Source organism: Electrona antarctica, assembly GCF_951216825.1.
Source record: "Electrona antarctica genome assembly, chromosome: 8".
Taxonomy (NCBI): Eukaryota; Metazoa; Chordata; class Actinopteri; order Myctophiformes; family Myctophidae; genus Electrona; species Electrona antarctica.
In genome coordinates, this window is record NC_136789.1 from 20,166,891 (window position 1) to 20,191,402 (window position 24,512).

The 24,512-nt window shown below is 44.5% G+C and overlaps 1 protein-coding gene across 1 annotated transcript in view; it reads left to right on the plus strand.

The window, feature by feature from the left end:
• LOC306928655 (neurobeachin-like) overlaps positions 1-24,512 on the plus strand; it is a gene marked incomplete at its 5' end in the record, with an annotated part of 211,871 nt that overhangs the window by 82,775 nt on the left and 104,584 nt on the right. Inside the window, 5 exons of the mRNA XM_079508925.1 lie at positions 5,096-5,222; positions 7,971-8,090; positions 10,564-10,710; positions 19,913-20,110; positions 22,926-23,059. Of these exons, the coding sequence (XP_079365051.1) occupies positions 5,096-5,222; positions 7,971-8,090; positions 10,564-10,710; positions 19,913-20,110; positions 22,926-23,059 (726 nt within the window). The remainder of the gene's footprint in view (positions 1-5,095; positions 5,223-7,970; positions 8,091-10,563; positions 10,711-19,912; positions 20,111-22,925; positions 23,060-24,512) is intronic.

The following is a 24,512-nucleotide window of genomic DNA, read 5'->3' on the forward strand; positions in this document are numbered from 1 at the left end:
AGGGACTCACTCTGCTCAACCATATGGGGTTCAAGTGGTTAAACTAACTCCCCCATCCCCACCCCCCCCTGGGGACACATAGAACGTCAACACCGATGGTAAAAAAAAAAAAAAGGTTGTTAAAAATCCGGTAAATTCTTCTTCCCCCTTTCCTCTCAAATCCCCTGTCTGCTTTTCCTAATCCCCCCCCTTTTTTCCAGACCACGGAATAATAATACCCAAGTGTTCCCTCGACTTGACGTCTCGGCGTTCGACTCCGCTGACTCAATGAATATGAATGTTAATAGATAAACTGATAATGAATAAGAATTAAGAACGTAACTTTGAAAATGTCAGGGCACTCCATTAAGGAAGTGGGTGCTGCCTGCCCTGGGTGGGTGGGTGGGGCGGGGGGGGGGGGGGGGGATCTCGGCGCTGCACGCTGTAGCCGCCGGGCTGGTTGGTTCGTTCCGTGGCTGTCCGTAAGTGTGAGCCGTTAGCTACTGTGACGCTTCATTAGCTCTGACCTTTGATTTAATTGAACTCTACACCCCCGCCCCCCGTTCCTGCGTTCTGCGCTCCTTCCTTCCTGCCTGCTTTACTTCCTTCCTTCCTATTCTCGTCTACTCACCCTGCCCCCCCCAAGACTACCAAGTTCTCCTTGAGGCACACCACCCGTTTCATATTAACTGTAATTGAATCATTTGGTATCTCTGCTAGGGGTGTTAATCGTTTACCACATGATCCCTAGCATCCCTGTAGCAAATTTAGCGAAAGTAGACAGACGTTCACCGACAATTAGCCGACATACAATCCATCGCATCGATATTTTACGCAAATAGAAAGGACCAAGTATAAACCCCTGGGGGACCCCGGTCAACGAAGTCAAAGTAGTTAACCGTTAACCGACAATAAGAATTTGGTCTGATTTTTTAAAGTTTTTTAATGATTTTTCAATAAAGCATACAAAATACACATGACTTACACGAAAGAAAAAATACAAGAAAAAACAAACAAAAAACAAAACAAAACACAACTAGCAGTCAAAAACTACCCCAAATGGACAACACCCCTCCACATGCTGTTGTTGACAATAGTGATTATATCATCTGCAATGTATTACAAAGTGTTAATGCGAATTTGGTCTGATTTAAATATTTCAATTTCAAATAAAATAAATATAAAAAAACATAAAACATTTGTGAAAAAAGTAATGGAAGAATCACAGCCCACTCACCTATTAGAATGCCCTTCTAATGCGTGAGATATAGTGATGGGAGATTAATCGGCAAACACATCGGTATCGGCCGATTTTAGTTGTTTTTAGATTAATCGCAAACACATCGGTATCGGCCGATTTTAGTTGTTTTTAGATTAATCGCAAACACATCGGTATCGGCCGATTTTAGTTGTTTTTAGATTAATCGCAAACACATCGGTATCGGCCGATTTTAGTTGTTTTTAGAGTAATCGCAAACACATCGGTATCGGCCGATTTTAGTTGTTTTTAGATTAATCGCAAACACATCGGTATCGGCCGATTTTAGTTGTTTTTAGATTAATCGGCATCGGTTCGATTAATCAATCAGCCCGATTAATTAATCGGTCCGATTAATCGGCCTGTCTTTACAGATAAACAAGCCCAAAGTAACAGCTTGAACAGATCTACAAGCTCACAATATTAAATATAAAAGGTATTTAAGTTAAATCTGACTTCCCTAAGCCTGCAGTGCAGATACTCTGTTACACGTATTTGTCAGAATGGGCAAAATTATTATAATTTTTGAATACCGAATGAGATCCTATCGACATCGGTAATATCGGCCATACAGTAACAGCAATTAATTATATCGGATATCGATATCGGCCAAAATGTCTCATTCTAATGCGTGAGGGGGGCGTGATTTTTCCATTACTTTTTCTTTTTTTATATTTGTTATAATGTATATTTATATTTGAAATTGAAATATCCCTTTAAAACTGTTTTAAAGTTTAGATAGATCTCACAACTTATAAGCACATAGGCTATTTTTTTTGTTTTTTGTGTTGAATTGGATCGTTATAAGTATGAGGCGCATGATGAATCTAATTCCATCCCAAATCCTATGTCTGATAATGCACGGTTAGGTATAAAACTGACGTTTTAGTCTCTGGTGCTGTCTTGGCTGTCATCATCAGATGTTGCATTTGGAGCCTGGACTAGTGTCAGTATTTATAATGCATGTCCTACAATATACAAATGCATTGTTTGGTTGGAAAATCTGTGTGATCATTAACACCAACATCTTCTGTCAGCTGGAAATTTTACTGCGAGTTCAGACGTCATATTTGTTCTCTGCCTTGTAGGAACTTGAAACAAACGACATCTTTTAATAGACACATTTGGAAGTCTCTGATGTGCAGTCTTTTCTGAATAAATGTGGGTGGTCGACAGTGTTGATTTTGTCGACTAAAACTGTGATGGAAAATGTTCATCTACTACCTCCAAGGACTCCCGTTGCAGTCCTGCAAGGGTCCATTTGGAACTGCCCCTCAAGGAGCTCTGATGGTCCCGGGAAATAACCTACATTAAATGTCTTTGCAGGAAGTGGCAATTTCCTGCAAAGGTTTTCCCAGAATACGAATGCTGGGGGTTACTCATACTTAGACCTCTCCGTGCTGGGTAGCACATATGGTGTTCACCAATGAACGTCTGTCTATGCAGGCAGGGGTTTAAGGGGTTAGTTAATGGGGGTTGAACTCCAGTCTGGTACTACCCCCCCCCCCCCCTTTCCTCCCCCCAAATCAGACATGTTTAATCAGTGTCAGCCGGCTAGCTAATCCACAACTCCGAACACGCCACACACATCGTCACGTGAGAGAGGGGGGGGGGGGGGGGGGGGTTGGAAGGTGGTGTGTCAGCAGGTGGGGGGGATGTGACCGGGCGTCCTGTCTTCCTTTTCTCTCTGGATGACACGGCAAAAGGATGAGCTATGATAAATGGCAGAGCTAGAGGAAGAGAGCGAGGAGGAGAGGAGAGCATGTAATCCACGGTTTCCCCGGTAACCGGTTGTCATGGTGAGCCTGAGCTGAGCGAGGAGTGCATGCAGCACACGTTGCCTTCAGCTTCTTATCGCGCTCCTGCAGTTGCAGTTGCCCCCACACACAGGCACGCACACACACACACACACACACGCACACACACACACACACACACACACACACACACACACACACACACACACACACACACACACACACACACACACACACACACACACACACACACACACACACACACACACAAAATATTAATTGTGCCACTTTTAACCATAAACCTAAAGCCGAAGAATAGCAGATCTACAAGCTCTTCTCAGCTTGTAGATCAGCTGTTTTTCGGTGCACGACACCAGCGCCCAACTAAGTGTATATCAGGCGTAACCTAGCCTCTACAGGTCTAATCCTAAACCTAACCCCATCCTGAATCTTTTTATTATAATGTAAATGTATACTCCAACCATAAAAACAACACGTGTAATTGTGAGGACCAGGAAAACGGTCCTCACTAATGTCTATTTCACATGTAGTAATACACACACACACACACACACACACACACACACACACACACACACACACACACACACACACTCCACCCCCTCCCCTCCCCACTCCCTGTTTGACGCCGACCAACCTTGTCCGCGTGGAGACAGCGATAACGCACCCTTCGCCCTCTTAACATGCACCGGGAATTCACTTGAGAGGGATTTATACCTGCTGGAAGTGTGCCTCCAGCTATGTGGGAACGTGTGTATGTGTGTAGAAGTGAAATATATTATCGTCACTGTCAGGTGGAATACCTTGTATGTCCAAAACCGTGACTATTCAGGAAATGAAAAAAACAAAGCAGTGTTGTTCCGATGAATCCAATGTAATATTGTTTAGTCACAAGCAATTCAAAGGAGTTTGTTTTGGCATGCGAAAGCATAGGTTTACATTGCCAAAGAGTGTCAAAACATAATACAAAACAATGGGGAAAGTACCGGTATGTACTGGTGGAGGTGGTACAGCATTGTCCACCCCTTGGTGGACAATGCTGTGTTTTTCACCGGTGAAAAACAAAATCCCTTTCTGGCCAAAAAGTGCATTTTATACGTGTGGTGGGGGGCTCAGAGTGCGTCCACCGCGGAAAGTAGGCTTTCTAATCACACAAGCCGCCTTTTGATCTCTTTGGATTTTCGCTATACAGACGAGAGGCTGGTCTGCATTTCATGCGAGCTCAGGAAGAGAAGAGTACCATAGCTCTAATGAAGGCATTAGAGCTATGGACCAGAGCTAACGCTGCAGTATGATCAAGTAGGGCGTTAATTTAGGAAAAAACGCTAAAGGTTCAAATATGGAGATAGGAGGCTTCTGCCCGACATCAACGATATGTTTCTTCTTGTGACGCAGAAGCTTAGCTTTGAGGTTTATTTTTTTTAACACACATGAAGGTTAGCAGCGTGGGAAGCAGTCTGAATAGAGGGGGAATCAAGAGGGAAGGGAAGAATTTAGTTGGGTTTCATCCAGGAACCTGGGCTCCCCGAAGCACAGGAACCCCCCCGCTGCGTGTGCTCCGTTGGGGGCGCCAAGCCTCACACAGGGCTTGAAGTAATGTGACCCGCCGCGATGCCAAAATCTGTCGGTGAAAACAAATTTAGATCATTGAGACTCTTCCGTTTTGATGCCAGTTGTTTTTTGTAAGTTATTACATTACACGCATGAACCGTCACGATTCATGCAATTCTCAATTTACTATTCAGGCGTTTAGCAGACACTCTTATCCAGGGTGACATACACTAAACAAGGTAAATCATGAAGTGAATAGAATGCAGGGAGAACTGTGTAGTGTAGTGGCTCAGGAATGTAGGTAAACAATGAGCCTACAGTAGCATCTGTCTAAACAACATGCTGTCTAAACATGAAACTACAAGATACTAGGTAGGTAGACACCTACCTAGAACCTAGTGTCTGCCTAACATGCCATCTATCCGTTTATGTCTGTTTAAGTGTTTAAAATGCTTTTGAATTCCACCTGATTTCCGTGATCTTATTAACAACATACCGTTGTCCTGTCCTGTCCTGTCCTGCTCGCCAGCTTTCGCACCAGTAAAGGGATCGGCTACTCGGCTCACTTCGTGGGGAACTGCCTGATCGTCACGTCACTGAAGTCCAAAGGCAAAGGCTTCCAGCACTGTGTCAAGTACGACTTTCAACCTCGCAAGGTGAGTCTTAAGTGAACTGACACACACACTGACACAATGTTCTGGTCAGTTTGGTAGCACTTGTTAGATATTGGAAACTCCTCTCTCTCTCTCTCTCTCTCTCTCTCTCTCTCTCTATCTCTCTCTCTCTCTCTCTCTCTCTCTCTTTCCGTCTATATATCTCTCTTCCTATTCTCCCTCTCTCTTTGTCCGTCCTGCTCTCCAGGACTGTGTTGATGAGTGCATGAACAAATAATATGCACACACGCACACGCACGTGCACGTACAAGCACGCACACACACCTACACAGACAGCAGAGGACGCTATGTGCTGAGTCAGTAGAATGTGATTGCCCAGTGGCTCCATTTATTTGATCAATGAATAAGTCTCCATGTATCAGCGCTGTGTGTGTGTGTGTGTGTGTGTGTGTGTGTGTGTGTGTGTGTGTGTGTGTGTGTGTGTGTGTGTGTGTGTGTGTGTGTGTGTGTGTGTGTGTGTGTGTGTGTGTGTGTGTGTGTGTGGTTGGCATGCATCTGTACGCCTGGCTGTGAGTGTATATCTATGCGTGCAATTATGTGTCTTTATTTATGTGTGTGTGTGTGTTTGTGTTTGTGTGTGTGCGTATCCTCTTTGTCCAAGCTATTTACATACAGTATGATGCATACATCACATTGTGAGTTTGTAGATCTGCTATTTTTAGACATTTTATGGAAACCCTGTGTGTCTTAAAACTTATTAAAAATGCGAATTAAACACTATAAACATAACTCATGTAACTCGCTATTGGTACTGGGAGGGACGCTGTTCTACAGTCAATTAACTTGTGTAACTCGTGAAAGTAACTTGTGTAACTCGTGAAAGGGAGGGAGAGGGTTAACCCTTGAACTACCGTTGACGGGGTTGACGTAATTGTTTTATTCCCTATAATCGGGGTATTTGTTTTAAATAATGTAGCATATTTTAGCATTTTTTGCTAAGGGCCAATGTCGTCCACCTAAAACCGTCCGAAATCCACGCACGCACGCACGCACGCACGCACGCACGCACGCACGCACGCACGCACGCACGCACGCACGCACGCACGCGGTCTTTATGTGCATAGCTGCTCTAAATGCGATATTCGGGGCTTGATTGGAGCTTAATTTGACTTAGATATGAAAATAATCAACGATCGCATGGAGTGGGGCACAGATCACTGTAACACACCAGTGAAGAAAGATAGCGGATGTTTACACCAGCATAATGGTGAAGTTACCGCCACCATCTAATACTACTAGTGTCTAATACTACTGTATATACTTGCCCCGTTAAAATTATATATTGTGTATATCACAGATTTTTCTCTTGGCATTCAAATGATGAATTAAAATCATGAATAGAGCTGGAAGAAGGCACTGATAAGCTGCTATTGGGGTGGCAGTCCAAGCGTTAAGTATAGTTTTGATACCAATACTTTTGTACTTTTACTCAAGTATATTTTTGAGGGGCGCTAGCCCCTCCTATACAGGTTTAATTTTTGTCTTTAGTTCAATGTTTGTTATGTAAACGCCATTGACAATGAAGGGAAAATGTACGTCATCTTGTCCCTAACACAAACATTAAATGCCATTAACAATAAAGAGAATGCAATGTTTGTTTTGACACCGTTTGTTTTACATTATCATTACATCACCTAATCATTGAATCATTAAATTCCATCCCATGTTGAAAGATGATAAGAGCGCCCCTCACTTCACAGGGTGTGATTTTTTAATTCTGGACTTCTGGAGTAATTCTACATTGCAGTATTGATACCTTTACTTATTAAGTAAAACAATTGAGTACTTTTTCCACCACTGTTGTCATGACCTTGACAAGGTTATGAAAGCATCCATGACTGTAATGACACACACCACACTGATGATCTTGAGAACAAGGTTATGAAGGCATCCATCGGCTCTAATAACCACTTAATTTGATTTGTGTAGCCAGAATTAGATTTATAAAAAAAAAACCAGAAGGACATTTTCTCAACCACCGCTCATTCATAAGACAAATGGCTAAAAGAGCCAATCTAATACAAGCTCATAACGTGTCACGATGTGGCTGGTTGTGAGATCTGCTATAATATCATTGTTGTCGGGCATAAACCTGAGAAGATTGCAAATTGCCTAGGCTTAATAATCCTCATGACGACCGATAATGATGCATCTTTTTTAAAAGATGCTGGAAGGTTAATATTAACGGAGCATCATATTTGAAAGCAAAGTGAACCTAAGTAAGGCACAACTGTGTACTTGAATCTGTAGTGCACTCCATATTATATATATTTTTAAAGATTTTTTAACGCAATGGTGGCGTGTTCTGAGCTTGTTGATTTGCTACTTTTGATGCTTTTGAATTTGAATCCTGAAAAGTTAAAGTTTTGGACATTCCAATATTAAAAATCACACCCGTGTGAAGTGAGGGGCGGTCTTATCATCATACATCATCTCATTCCGGCCAATGAGAATTTGCGTCCTCACCTTCGTCTTCAATGTTTGTGTTTACGCAATGTTGTGACAATGAATGGCCAAAACTGGCCATTCCATTGTTAATGGCATTCAATGTTTGTGTTAGGACAATGTTTGCACAAACCCTCAAAGCTGGACGTAGGAGGGGCTAGCGCCCCTCAAACAAGTGGAAAATCTTGAGAAAATATCCATGCTGATTTGTATGTTGTGTGTGTGTGTGTGTGTCTGTGTGTGTGTGTGTGTGTGTGTGCGTGTGCGTGTGCGTGTGTGTTCCAGTGGTACATGATCAGCATCGTACACATCTACAACCGCTGGAGGAACTCGGAGATCCGTTGCTACGTCAACGGGCAGTTGGTTTCCTACGGCGACATGGCATGGCACGTCAACACCAATGATGTAAGTCAAACAGCCCATATTATTAAAACAATGCTCATTGATTGATTGAACATCATTAGTCAGAAATGTAATTCATTAAGGCTGAAAGGATGGTGTCAGGGCATTCCACATGCTCTGAGAATGCACGCGGCCCAGCCATCTGACCACTTAACACGTCAGATGGGTGGGCGGCGGACGCCTTTTTTTTTGTGATTTTCAAGTGGGCCCTGGATCCAGGAAATGCTGGGAACCACTGCCGTAACATTTATCCTGTGAAACGCCGGGGATAGGGCAGGGTTCTGACCTTGGGCGCTGATCCATGACCAAGTTGACTCAACACAAAACGTTTGCAGTTTTACAGCAGCTAGCAGACACGTGTAATGTTGCTTTTTCCGTTGCATAGAACCGGCAAAACACATGTTTTCTTTGGGGCAAAAGTACCCTTTTCTTTTTTGGTATGACCTCTATCGAGGTGCCAAGCAAGATGAGGTTATACAAAAAGAATCACACGTGTGTGAAGTGAGGGGCGCTCTTATCATCACATTCCGTGCTCAGCCAATCAAATAATTTCTGTGGTACAAACACACAAAGCTGGGCATAGGAGGGGCTAGCGCCCCTCAAAAAAGTATTGTGAAAACACTACAGATTGGTCATTACATTTCATTTATTTAGTCAGTCAGTCAGAGTTTATAGATATAGAAATGGGATGCGTGATGATAAAATTAATATCAAATATCTCTAAATATTTAATAAAACTTAACTTAAAAACTAGGGTCTGGCGGTGTGTCACACAAAAGCCAGAGTAGACATTAAAATGAAATACCCCTTCAAGTAGTTTAGCCTCTTCCAACTGTCAGCTGTCAAAATGTAAATGCCTCCTTAAGCAAGGCACTTAATCCACAAACTGCTCCAGACAAGCTTCTCAGTGGCCAGTGGTTGAAGATGTAACCGTGGGTGATGACTGTACAGTACACAGTAAAATCCTCAGTGTCAGTTTCACTCTGAGAGGGCACATTCCGTGTCATCTGTGCCCTCTCAGAGTTACACATGGATACATTTAAAACTGAAGATTGTACTAGTGTGAGCGCTAAGTAGGGCATTACTGTGAAAGATCATCCCATGCATACTCGCCTCGACTCCCCCGAGGGGTTAAACAAAGGTTAATAAAAAATAACAAAAAACGTACAGATATATGCTTGTCAGAGAGCGCCTTCGTCTCTTTGCTTTGGATCCGTCATGTGATCAAAGCAGCGACGTTGTCCCAAAGTAGCTGGCTGTCTGTTCGGCTGTGCTGTGCGGCCTCGGCTGCCACAGCTGTCGTGTTTTTTCTGGGGAGCGAGGAGGAAGTGGGACTCATTTTATATCGTCTCAGACAGCGTCGGGTGGAAACCTTGTATGTCCAAAACGGTTACTTTTCAGGAAATGGACACGACACTGTCATACGACGGAAGTACGACCTTAATTGACGGGAAAACGTTAAAAGTTTAAGTTTTTGTGGAGCCCGACAGCGACAATGTGCTTTCGTTTCTACTTGCTAGAAGTTCAAGCTAAAATGCTTATCTTTCCTTCTTTTTTGTAGTTTTTTTGTTGGTTTTTTTACTTTTTATACAGGACAATGTCGAGAGACAAAAACCAGAGGGCAAATAAAAGTTGATATTGTATGGTCGATAGTTGTAGGGATGGAATCCTACTGTGCAGCTGGAGCTGACCATTTATGGAGCGCGGCGTGACACATCACGCCGCGTGATGTGTCACACAGCGTGATGTCACAGGCGTAATGGACTGACAACCATATATCGAGGCGTAACCTCACTGACGGACGGACAGGTTTTGCAGGTTTTTATAGTAATCTGCGACATATGGTCGCAATTACAAAACATACATTAACCACTTCGACCCCTATATATACATTTTTGTACATTTCAAAATAGCCGTTCTACAATCTTACAATGCGTTGCATCGCATGATGCCATTACTCTTGTATTTTTACTCAAGTACATTTTGAATTCCGGACTTTTACTTGTAACGGAGTAGTTCTAAATTGCAGTATTGATACTTTTACTTAAGTAAAACAATTGAGTATTTTTTCCACCACTGGGAGGAGACATGTGGTTTTGTCTGCTCCCGCCTGCCCATGACCAAACAGCAGTGGTCAGTAGTGTCACAAGGGGGTGAATCGGCTTAACGACTAAATTGGGAGAAAAATGGAAACGATAAAGGAAAAGAGAAAAGAGACACAAGGGATATTGTAACTGCCCACTCTCATTTAGAAAGGAACAAAAAAATGGACAGTTACAGGGCAGAGAGAAAGAAGAAAAAGCACAGCCCTTTACAGTTCCTTCCTCGCTTTGCAGAGGATCCCATTAAACCAGCAAAATTCCGGAAAAAAATATCTCTCACACTAGAGAGGACCTGGAGGCAAGAGCTGGCATTGAATTTGACAGCTAAAACCCCCCGTTGCACTCTCTCTCTGCTCTCCTCTTCTTCCACACAGAGCTATGACAAGTGTTTCCTGGGCTCGTCGGAGACAGCCGACGCAAACAGGGTGTTCTGTGGCCAGCTGGGGGCCATCTACGTGTTCAGCGAAGCTCTCAACCCAGCACAGATCTTCGCCATTCACCAGCTCGGCCCAGGATACAAGGTAAAATAAAAAATATACCCCCAACTCATTCACTGACTGCACTGTATGCTGCTGTATACATGTTGATACAATGCCTCACCACACTGTGTGGACAGTCAATAAAATATAGCAAGAATAAAATGTTCAATGGAGTATATGGATACATTTATGTTGCGCCTTTACCTAAGGCAGGGGTTCTCAACCCGTGGGTCGCGACCCCTCGGGGGGTCGCCAAATTATTTTAGGGGGTCCCCAAATTATTTTCAAAAAAAAAAAAGATTTCTTTTAAATTTTATTTTCACGATTTTTCAAAAATAGCAGACCTACAAGCTCGTAGCGCGCCACTCGGTGGCGCGCTATGAGCTTGTAGATCTGCTATTTTTAAATAGCTAAATTATAACAATGCTTAAAACACCAAAAGGGGTTCCCGCCCAAAATGGTTTAAGGTTATTGTAGCAGTCAATTTATATTGGGGGTCGGGAGGGGGCGGGGCGGGGGTCCCGAGACGTTGCCAAAGCATTTCCGGGGGTCCCCGGCCAAAAACGTTGAGAACCCCTGACCTAAGGCACATTACATTCACACACGCATTCATACACTGACGGTGGAGGACACCATGCAAGGCCTGTTCATCGGGAGCAATTAGAGGTTCTGTGTCTTGCTCAAGGACACTTCAATACTAACTCTGGGAGAACACGGGATCGAACTGGAGTGGGAACCTTTCCAGTCCCCAAGTGGCTGCTTTACCTCCTGAGCCACTGGAATATGGGAGGTGCTATGACATGTGAATTTTCCCACAGGGATAAATAAAGATAATATGACGCATGCATGTTGGTGTTATACGATACGATACAGCTTTCTTTATTGTCAGCTTGCACTGAAATTTGTTTTGCGTCCATGACGTCACTGTTCAAGATACGGACAAGACATAGACACAATACATTGCAAAACAATAGGCATTACAGGAAAAATCAGATGTAGAGTTGCTGGCCGGCTCCATATATGTAGATCTAGGTGATGATCTAGTCTTCTCCATGTATGGCTATCCAGGGTTTGATGAGGTCAGTGTCATGATCTTCATATATGGAGACGGCCATATATGGTGACGCGACGTGTCACGAGGCGTGACCACATATGGAAGCGTGACACGAGGCGTGACACGGCGGGAAATGCAGGTTTTCATGGTCGCAAAAAAAAACAAAGGTTTGTAGATGCATGCAAGCATGTATCCCTACAGCATGCTGGTGAGAGAGATTGTCTACCAAGGGCAACTTAGACTCTGTAATTCCTCGCCAGCTGTCTGGTACTTGTCCTTGGCAGGCTAGTTGAAAGAGGCGTCCAAGACTGCTGAATATCAGCGCTATGGCAGATCACCGCCAGCCTCTTGTGTGCGTTCAAAGCCGATGGAGCGTGCAAACGGTTCCTGACTGCATTTCTTTTTTTTTTGCAGTTAATTAGAGAAGTTATATACATAATCCGAAATGGACCCAGGGCCCCCGATTTCGCTGCGTTCGCCAAAGCACAATGAGCACACGCAGGACTGATGTGGAGGGGTTGGAGGGAGTCGTATTGAAAAAGGAAACAATGCAACGCGGAGGGAAAAGGAAGCTCTGGTCTCTCTCTGACGCATAGAGATGTTTGGTTATTGTCTGGGATGCAGCGCGGCACACTGCAGCTGACATATGCTGTGCTCTGATATGGAACCCGGCGGAATGTATAATAACCCCAATGTGTAAGGAGTTATTTACATTCCTACCTATCTGTGCTGACACATTGCAGGGCACGCACACACACACACACACACACACACACACACACACACACACACACACACACACACACTACAACACAACACAACACAACACAAAAGCATCCCACAAATGCCTAAACACTAGGTCATGCACAGACATTATAAAACGCACGCACGCACGCACGCACGCACGCACGCACGCACGCACGCACGCAAGCACGCACGCACGCACGCACGCACGCACGCACGCAAACACACACACAATACAGCACACTACAACAGTGGTTTCCAAACTTTTTCGTGTCAAGGACCCCCAAATCAACATTTATTAGGCCACGGACCCCCCATTTGAAAACATATGCCAGTGACCCCGATAAGGGAGGATTTTTACGGCTCCAGCAGTGATTCCGAAACATATTAATTTCAAGGACCCCCAGTTTCACACGCATTATGCCACGGATCCCCGATTTAATGGCATTTCTATCTCTGGTAGGCCTACCCCAATTTATATTGTAAAACCACTGTTCATTTAACTCTGAGTTACAGACCCATAAGGGTCCATTTGGTTACAAATTATCATTTAGCTGGGTCCCCCCTGGAACTCCCTCAAGTACCCCTGGGGGTCCCCGGACCCCACTTTGGGAACCACTGCACTACAACACAACACAAAAGCATCCCACAAATGCCTAAACACTAGGACATGCACAGACATTATAAAACAATTACACACACACACACACACACACACACACACACACACACACACACACACTAGTGCAGTTGTCGTGCATCAATCATAGTATCTACCGAAACACAGAAGTTGACCGGCAGTCAATAACTGGCTGCTATTTATAGATTATTTCATCACTGCATAACCTATATCCTTCACCTAAATGGCGATTATAAAAGGCTGTGGCAACTCGTGTTCTGACTCCTGAGCCGGTGGTACTGTCGTTGCATTGTCGCGTTCTCAGACACGAGGTTCAGACACAGCTCACAGTCAGTAAGAGAGCGGAGGGGAGCAGAGTTGGAGGAGCAGGCAGAGGACAGCAGAATTGTCAATTCATTCATAGTCATTCATATTTATGGAACAAAGTGCGTCTCCAAAGTGCGTTCCCACCGGTGGTTGGGAACCTCTGTGCTAGAGTCCCCTCCTTATCCTCTCTCCTCCCCTCTCCTCCCCTCTCCTCCCCTCTCCTCTCCTCTCCTCTCCTCTCCTCTCCTCTCCTCTCCTCTCCTCTCCTCTCCTCTCCTCTCCTCTCCTCTCCTCTCCTCTCCTCTCCTCTCCTCTCCTCTCCTCTCCTCTCCTCCCTGTCACAGCCCTATGCGTATCAATGCGTCTCAAGGCCTATCGGATGAACAGTGCTCAGTGTGGGAACACAACGGCTCATCAGACGCCCAGAAGAGACGATTATATGGTTCAATTGGTTTGGAGCCCAGGGCCCAGAACTGTTGGTTTTCTATTATAATGATGGCGAGAGAGAGAGAGAGAGAGAGAGAATACATTGTGTTGCTGTCGGGCAGAAACCTCTTATCTCCGTATTTGATTTGTTCTTGTGTTTTTCTTTACCGTAAATGCATGCCCTATTGATCATACTATAGTGTTACACAAGCATAAACAGTAGCAGATCTATAAGCTCGAAACAAGGCATGAAGCCACACGTTAAACAGTTTTGGACATATGAGGTTTCCACTCGACAGAGACGATTTGCTTCTGTCTGCTCCGTGTTTCTGACTAATCTGCAGTGTGTGTGTGTGTGTGTGTGTGTGTGTGTGTGTGTGTGTGTGTGTGTGTGTGTGTGTGTGTGTGTGTGTGTGTGTGTGTGTGTGTGTGTGTGTGCGTGTGCGTGTGCGTGCGCTTTGTGTCCCGGTTTGATATTTAAAACAATGGTTAGGCACAGAGTGAAAGTAGGACCGAGGCAAATTAAACGCTTTACACTCCAATGCTCCGCTGGAACATTGTCTGTGGAGCTTTTTATATTTTCTTTTTGAAATGAAATCATTTTGGGATCTTTCTAAAATGATGTTCCTATTATTTTGTCATCATAAGAAAAAAAGTGAGTAAATATAGCTGCGAGCAGCGATAAGACGGGACCAAGCAATGAGCCATTTTTGGCTGCTCAACAGTGCCACTTTAGGTCACACAGCGCTATTGCAGCTGTTCGAACCCCAAAAAGACAGACAGACAGACAGACAGACAGACAGACAGACAGACAGACAGACAGACAGACAGACAGAATTTTCATAAAACTGCAATTTTTATTGGCTCATAAAAGCGTCATTTTTTCACTTGTACTCACATTTCTTTGTCCGTATAGGTCCAAGGTTCACGTATAGACATTTTCATGCATTCCATGCAAGATCCCGGGAGGAGATAGATTTTAACATTGATAACATTCAAAATGGTGGGTGATCTAAAGGTCAGAGGTCAAAAGTCAGAACATGAAAGTTGTTCGGCATGAGGAGACGCATATGTGTATCGAAGTTTTATTGCGGACGGTCAAACGGTTCATGAGCTACTGTATGCATGTTCAAAGTTTGCATTTTCAATTGAGTGCTATAACGCCACCCTTTAGCCAATGGTCGTGGGCTTCGCATTCCTCACCGTTTGGCATATCCCTCTACCGTATTGCCAAGTTTCGCGAAAACCGACCGGTTAAGCCAGAACTGCCAATAAGCCCTTCTGGCTTGGTCCCTTAAATAGACCTTAAAGTGTTTGAGCCTGAAATGGAGGCCCTCATTTTGGAAACACACCTACAACAGTAAACTGGGCATATGGTCATTTACAATTTTGGCATTTAGCAGACGCTCTAAATCCAGAGTGATTTATACATTAAGCAAGGTAAACAGTAAACACATGGTACTGTAATACATCAAATGCATAGAGACGGTGTAGTGCCTCAGTAATCTAGGATCATAGGTAAACCAAGAACTTATCATCAGTCTAAACTTTATAATTCATTCATTTTCCACACAAAACTCTTTATCAGTCTGGACGTGAGCGGAACCTACTATCAAACCTCAACTCGTATATGCAGGTTTTTGAGTGGGTGTTAACTTGGTGTGCAGCATAGTAAGACCAGGGCCACTCTACCGGGACTGGGAGGTAGATCAATCTGGGGCGTGGAAGGACTAGGCTCTGTGGGTTGACTCCTGTCCGGGCCCCTTCTGGTCCACTCCTGCTCTCACCAGGTCTAGGACCTGTGCATTGCACCATGCTTCCAGCAGCAGGCACTTCATTCAATGGTTCTGCAGGAAGACACAGGCTACATACTGCTCCCGGGTGCCGTCTACATTCCGGCTGTCACCCATCTCTCTGGTGGTCACCAGACTATTCCTGGTTGTCACATAGTCTATTCCTGAGTCACATGAGGCCACATATTCATCACTTAAAAGTATATAATCTATGTCAAAAATGTCTATTTTGTGAAGGCCTACATCGACTATGCGTCATATGTCTCCAGTGGCACTCAAAGACGACCACCAGATGTCTTTGGGGATGTTCTAGGAGGTCCTTGTCAAAATATTAGATAGTTACTTTAGTTAAGAACCAAATGGATCCCATTTGTACACTTGACAGCGTGCATATGACAAATGGAACCAAATGCCCAAATGGACCATTACGGGTCCATTTGGTTCTGTCAGACTTATATACCGGCTTTATACCGTATATTATATACCAAACCGGGGGGGTCATTGGAATTTAAATCTTTGAGTCAGACACCCACAGCTTAATGGGAGGTTGTTCAAGGTCTCCTTCAATCAATGTGTGTGTGTGTGTCTGTGTGTGTGTGCGTGTGTGTGTGTGTGTGTGTGTGTGTGTGTGTGTGTGTGTGTGTGTGTGTGTGTGTGTGTGTGTGTGTGTGTGTGTGTGTGTGTGTGTGTGTGTGTGTGTGTGTGTGTGTGACAGGAGGACAGTGAAGGTTACCACCCATTATCCAGCGTAGGTCTGATGTCAGAGTGTTTGTGTGAGAAGGACGTGTGTGTTAGATTAATCACGTTATCACTCGCACACACACACAAAACATGCACATGCACAAAATGTTTGTCTCAGAATGTGTGGGCATGCATATGAGTACATTATTATTAATTTATATTACACATTTTGGAGGTATTTTATGTTTAGGCAGGGTTTGTAGTATTTAGAGCTGCAACTAGGGCCAGTTTAAAGGCGTTTATTGTGAAACACAGGCTCTGGGATGAAAGACAAATTCAAGTTATAGCATGCAGTGAATTAGAGGTGCATTTGGTCCTTTGGGTTGGGTTGACGTTATGGAAAAGAAACAGCGTTCTGTTCGCGAGAGGCCTTCTCGTTATTCGCTGCTCTTCGCTTCAGAAGATTTGCACCGAGTTGGAACCGCTCAGGGCGAGTCAGTCTTCATGGTGCGGCAGGCCTCATGATGAAAGGCTTTCAGCCCGGGGCTTTCCTGCGCAGTCAGGCTGAGCATAGCACCTGGGGACCCAGGCAGCCTGCATGCTCCTAGTGGAGCTCCTGCCCGGAGCCTCTGCAGAGGGTAGCAGAGCACTTGGTTGGCCTTTGATCTGATCTGGGTGCATGGCACGCCTGCACGGGTATGCACCTCACTGCTGTGGCGGCCATAGGGTATTACTGTCTGACAGACTCAGACTCACACACGCACGCACGCACGCACGCACGCACGCACGCACGCACGCACGCACGCACGCACGCACGCACACACACACACACACACACACACACACACACAGACTCAAACACACACACACACACACACACACACACACACACACACACACACACACACACACACACACACACACACACACACACACACACACACACTCTCTCACACACTCACACATACTCACACATACTCACACACACACACACACACACACACACACACACACACACACACACACACACACACACACACACACACACACACACACACACACACACACTTGAATTAATATATGGTACTTGAGGATATCAACATTTCAGAACGACATTGAAAAATAGCTGAATAGATCAGAAGTCTGAATCTATTGATATATATATTTTTATATTATAATGTTTAGTTTAGTTTGCCATTGATCCCAGATTACTGAGACACTACACTGTCTCTATGCATGTGATGCATTGCCTTGTGTTTACATTGCTTACTGTAAATCGCTCTGGATTAAGAGCAGAGGCATTTAGCAGAGTCTGCTAAATGTATACATTGTAAAATTGTAAATTATGACCAGCACTTGTAATATTTGTTATAAGTTGTTATGCAACATTTATAACGAGTGTGATAGTACTAGCAATAAACTATGCTTCTTCTCACTCCTTTTGAATTTGCTTTTTTATTATTTTGTACTGCTTGTTATTCTGACGTTTCTGTTTATATTGTTTTTAAAATTGCTTTATTCAAATAAACATTTCAATCAATCAGATAGTGCCTCCACACACTGGCAGATACAAAAGACACAAAGATACACAGCATATCTATAGCTGTATACTGTAGCTGAGGGTTTTGTAGCTGTTGTAGCAGCTACCAACGTCATGATGTAGCTTTGAGCTTGTATCTTCATGTTGCTGGCTTCCATGCAAAATAAACAGTAGACTGTAGCTTTCTTTGTAGATTTGTTTCACTATAAGCGCATTATAATGCATTATAAATGCGCTTGAAATGCATTATAGACCTGATTATACCAGATGTCTTACCAAAGATATCTCAAACTCAGCACTGTGTGCTGTGGTATCGTACCTATATCTATTCATGGGCTTTTAGACTTTTAGTCTTATTATTTATTGAATCTTGTGCAGTTCTCCTGCCCCTCTCTAGTGCTCGTGTTTGAGTATAAACATTTGTGTGTACAATTGTGTGTGGGTGCAGTCTGCAGTCCACACACACACACACACACACACACACACACACACACACACACACACACACACACACACACACACACACAGAGACACAGAACAATGCGGATGGCTGAGTGGATTTGGCCCCACCAGCTGTTCATCCACTTTTCTCTTCTCTTCTCCTCTCTCTCTCTGTCTGGGCTAATTCAATTAGCGCCTGGGCTAGTGCTGTGTTCATTAAGCTAATGCTGGCTTGTTTACACGCGGCTCATCTCTGTAATTACACAGACTCCATTTTGGGTGACAAACATCTACACATGCACACTTGTGTGCTGCTCCTGCTCCCCCATTACATCTCCTCCTCCAGAAGCATGTATCTGTCATAATGGTATTAGTGCAAATTGTTTTTTCCTATAATAATGTGGCACTTTAAAAAACAACTCAAAGGTGCGTTGGAAGATGTTTTTGTGTGTGTGTGTGTGTGTGGGGGGGGGGGGGGTTAGGTTACTTGTTAAGTAGTCACAGAATATTTATGTCCACTACAATCGATCCCCTGATGATTGATACTCACACGGCCGTTCAAAAAGAAGAAGAAAAAACTACCGATGCGTTCATTTGTTATGCTCCGTTGACAATCCTTTAATGGCGGACCAGGAAGTGAAATGCACATGAGAAAAACCTAACGAGGGAGTGGATTATTATTATTATTTGTTGCGACCACGTGATTTCTTGGTTCCTGGTTTCGAGGATAGTTTAGCGTAGAGAGCCATCTAGCGTAAAACCGCTGAAGACGCATTATGACGAGAAGTGGTTAAACGTCCATGAAGTGCACAACAAAGCCAGGTGCAGCATGAACTAATACCCTAACAACCAGAACACCAGTTGCATGGTGGCGCAGAAACAAACAAACAAACAAGTCCACGGTGGCCTGAACAACCTCAAACACAGATGGGGCTATAGGGCCAGCTGTGACAGGGACCGCAGGTGTGTGTGTGGGGAAACTGCTACTGTGGTAACAACTGTATTAGGAGAAAATATGAAACAAGACTGGGTGCAGTAACGACATGGCTTCTTCATGTGAATCCCAGCCTTTGTGTGGCCAGTCAATGATACCAAATGCATCTGACATATTATGACTCCATATTAATTAAGCCTGATTTGACACCTGCATGTGATGCTAATGTTTCTAAAGTAACATTTACACACCTGCATACTGTATGATCATAAGAGGTACACACCTGCGATGCTACTGTTCTAAACATCATGGACATACCTCCTAATACAAAATTGCACCCACGCATCTGTACCTGTGAACCTCTGATGTGATGATAATAACGCTGATTCTGAAGATGCACCAAAAAGACTAGGGGCATCATTTTCGTCACCGCTAAACCCCTTACCCATAAACTTATTTGCCTTTTTTTCCTATTTTGCAAAACATTTTTGAATAGTTAAAATGGCCGGTCTACAAGCTCACAACGTGTCAATGTAGAGGCTAGCTGAACTATTCAAAAATGTTTTTCAAAATAGTAAAAAAGGCAAAGAAGTTTAGGCATAAGGGGTTTAGCGGTGACGAAAATGTAGCCCTAGATATTCTAAACCATATCACCATATTAATCGCGTCGTTGCTTTGTCCACAGAGCACCTTCAAGTTCAAGTCGGAGAGTGACATCCACCTGGCGGAGCACCACAAGCAGGTCCTGTACGACAGCAAGCTGGCGTCGTCCATCTCCTTCACCTACAACGCCAAGGCCACCGACGCACAGCTGTGTCTGGAGTCCTCGCCGCGGGAAAACGCCTCCATCTTCGTCCACTCCCCCCACGCGCTCATGCTGCAGGTCAGACACAAGACACGTATAGGTCACTCACAGCAGATATACCGACGTGAAACCCTCCGTTTTGATTTGACTCTGAGAGTGTACAAGTGATGTAATGGCGTGTGAAAGCCAACATGTTAACCACTAGCCTAAACGGTTATTCCCCCTTGGCTGGGAGATAATAATTAATTATAGTAAACTTTATTTGTATAGCACCTTTCATGACGCTCAAAGTGCTTTACAGAGCAATGAAGAAACAACTAAAAGTGAAAGCATAAAACAATATTAAAATAATAGCAAAAACATCAAACAACAGTAAAATAATAGCAAAGACTTCAGCCAAACTCACCGTGTTTTTTTATATGCTATTGTAGTCATTGGAGCAGGTCAGCACTAGAAGACCCGAGGGGGGGAGATTTGGAACATATCTAGGCAGGCATTTATAGAGGTAGGACCAGGTGCCAGACCATTGAGAGCTTTCTAAACAAGTAAAACATTTATTTTAAATCAATCCTGAAAACAACTGGGAGACAAAGTAGTGAAGCTCAAACTGGAGTAATATGTCCACACATCTTAGTTTTAGTTAAAACTCTGTCTGCCGCATTTTGAACAAGTTGTAATCTGTCAGTTCGGCAGGCCAGAATGTGCCAGAAAATGTGCCTTTTTGGTCATCCGACAGAGGCTCTGAGTCACTGCTGCCACACTCACATACCTTTTGGTCATCCGACAGAGGCTCTGAGTCACTGCTGCCACACTCACATACCTTTGGTCATCCGACAGAGGCTCTGAGTCACTGCTGCCACACTCACATACCTTTTGGTCATCCGACAGAGGCTCTGAGTCACTGCTGCCACACTCACATACCTTTTGGTCATCCGACAGAGGCTCTGAGTCACTGCTGCCACACTCACATACCTTTTGGTCATCCGACAGAGGCTCTGAGTCACTGCTGCCACACTCACATACCTTTTGGTCATCCGACAGAGGCTCTGAGTCACTGCTGCCACACTCACATACCTTTTGACCCCCCCTCCCACTGGGAAGCCCCATCTGGGTCACAGCACCAATGTAACGCCCGGGAATCAAACCACGGTCTCCCACATGGAAAGCCGACATCTTAACCATTCATTTAGTTCCACTTGTACATTCTCAGAGTTATAAGTCAATTTGGGTTTCATTCGTTCACTCTCTGAGTTAGATCAACACTATAAGACATTAAGTAAGACCTTCTGGCTAAGGGAATTCAGTGGCCCAGTAAGGATGTGGATGGATTAACGTTCTCAGTCCCCATGAAGCATCTTGCACAGCCTATCTACAGCAGTGGTTCCCAAACATTTTCATGTCAAGGACCACCAAATTGACACTAAATAGCCAGGACCCCCATTTGGAAAGATATGCCAGGGACCCCAATAAGAGAAGACTTTTACGGCTCTAGCAGTGATTTTCAACCCGTTTAATTTCAAGGACCCCCAGTTTGACATGCATTAGTCTACAGACCCCCATTTAATAGCATTTCAATCTCTGGGACCCCCAATTTATATTGTAAAATCAATGCTAATTTAACTCTGAGAGCGTACAAATGGGTTCCATTTGTACACTCTGAGTTACAGACCCATAAGGCTCCATTTGGTTCCAAATTTTCATTTAGCTGGGTCCCCCCGGGAACTCCCTCAAGTACCCCTGGGGGTCCCCGGACCCCACTTTGGGAACCACTGATGTACAGTGTCATGCTCTCACTGAGAGCTTGTAGATACTAGGGCTATTTTTTGTTATTATTTTAAGATTACAGCATTTCAATCAGTTTAAACAAGCTCACAACTGTCGATGTAGATCGGCTATTAAGTGTTTTCAAAAGGCTCAGAAGTTTAGGGATAATACAAATACATACATACAAAAATAGGGTTAAAATTCTATAATAATTCTAATAGCAAAATTAGCAGATCCACATGCTCGAAAGCTTCTAGATCTTATAGCTTTGAGCTTAAGGATCTTCTACGTTTCATGTGTTTGTATGACGCTCTATGATCAAGTATGGCATTCATTTACGGAAAAAACACACAGAAAGTTAGAATGTGGAGTTTTTTTTAGCCCTACAACAATGTTCTCTGTATAGTATAGTATGGCATCAAAGCTTAGCAGCGTGTAGCATGAGATGTGATGATAAATAATAATTAATGGGTTTTTTAGTAGCATGAACAGCTGGACGCATTAATCAACAACTATGGACGGTGCATCCAGCATCTGTCATCTGATGAGCATAAGGACGAGCGTGCACACACACACACACACACACACACACACACACACACGCTCACGCATACTCACACACACGCAAGCACAGTCGCAAGCACAGTCGCGCGTGCACACACACACACACACACACACACACACACACACACACACACACACACACACACACACACACACACACACACACACATACACACACACACACACACACACACACACACACACACACACACACACACACACACACACACACACACAACTAACAATTAAAGTGAACTTAATGTCAGAGCTGCAATTCATAATTCCAAAATGTCTACTGCTGAGCTAATGCATTGCAGAGAGCACGTTTGGACAGACTATCGTCTGCAATCATCTGCAATCTTCATTCAATAGCACTTTTCAACCAGCAGTGGTCCTATACCCGATAACAGGTTTGGTTTTTTTTAAAGAACAGAAATTACAAACCGATGACTCCTCTCTCGGATTTTGGGAGTTGTGTTTCCAGATTCTATATACAGTAGCATTCAGCGATTGTGGAATAGTTGTCTGGCTATACGTGAGACTTCTGTGTGTTATTTCTCCTCAGGATGTGAAGGCCATCGTCACCCACTCCATTCACAGTGCCATCCACTCCATAGGAGGAATCCAGGTCCTGTTTCCTCTCTTCTCCCAGCTGGACTACAGACAACTCAACGACAGCTCTGTGGACACCTCTGTCTGGTGAGCAACCAGCAGCCACCACACCACACCACACCACTGCACCACACTACACCACACCACACCAACCACTGCACCACACCACACCACTGCACCACACTACACTACACCACACCAACCACTGCACCACACCACTGCACCACACTACACTACACCACACCAACCACTGCACCACACCACTGCACCACACTACACCACACCAACCACTGCACCACACCACACCACTGCACCACACTACACCACACCAACCACTGCACCACACAACCACCACACCAACCACTGCACCACACCACACCAACCACTGCACCACACAACCACCACACCAACCACTGCACCACACCACACCACACCAACCACTGCACCACACCACACCACTGCACCACACTACACCACACCAACCACTGCACCACACAACCACCACACCAACCACTGCACCACACCACACCAACCACTGCACCACACAACCACCACACCAACCACTGCACCACACCACACCACACCAACCACTGCACCACACCAACCACTGCACCACACAACCACCACACCAACCACTGCACCACACCAACCACTGCACCACACAACCACTGCACCACACCACACCAACCACTGCACCACACAACCACCACACCAACCACTGCACCACACAACCACCACACCAACCACTGCACCACACAACCACCACACCAACCAGAGAGACAGCAACCACCGCACCAACCCAACACACCAACCACAGAGAGAGTTCAGTCAGACAACTCTTAGAGTGAATTTAGAATATATATTTATTGAGCATAATTGAGCATAGATATATGAAGCATAGATTGGCGTCAGGGCTCTGTCCATCCCTATTCATTCCCTGAGAGAGAGAGAGAGAGAGAGAGAGAGAGAGAGAGAGAGAGAGAGAGAGAGAGAGAGAGAGAGAGAGAGAGAGAGAGAGAGAGAGAGAGAGAGAGAGAGAGAGAGAGAGAGAGAGAGAGAGAGAGAGAGAGAGAGAGAGAGAGAGAGAGAGAGACAGCAACCACTGCACCAACTCAACACAGCAACCACAGAGAGAGAGAGAGAGAGAGAGAGAGAGAGAGAGAGAGAGAGAGAGAGAGAGAGAGAGAGAGAGAGAGAGAGAGAGAGAGAGAGAGAGAGAGAGAGAGAGAGAGAGAGTTTCAAAAAAAGATTAATAGGTGGAGAAAATCTAGTGAACTCTAGTTAGTGCCATCCCCTGGGATGACCACCCTGGAGAGGGGGCAAGAGGGAAAGAGAGAGAGAGAGAGAGAAAGAGGTGCTGCATTCACACTGGCAGCTACAAAGATAGTATACCATCGTTTTCTATCGTTTTCCATGGAAGCCAGCGTCATGAAGGCACAAAGACGCAGCCAGCGCTTGCAGCTGCTACAAAAGCTACAAAGCCACCAAGCTACAAATAAGTTGAGCTGCTTTCAACATCAGATACGACTCTACAAAGTGA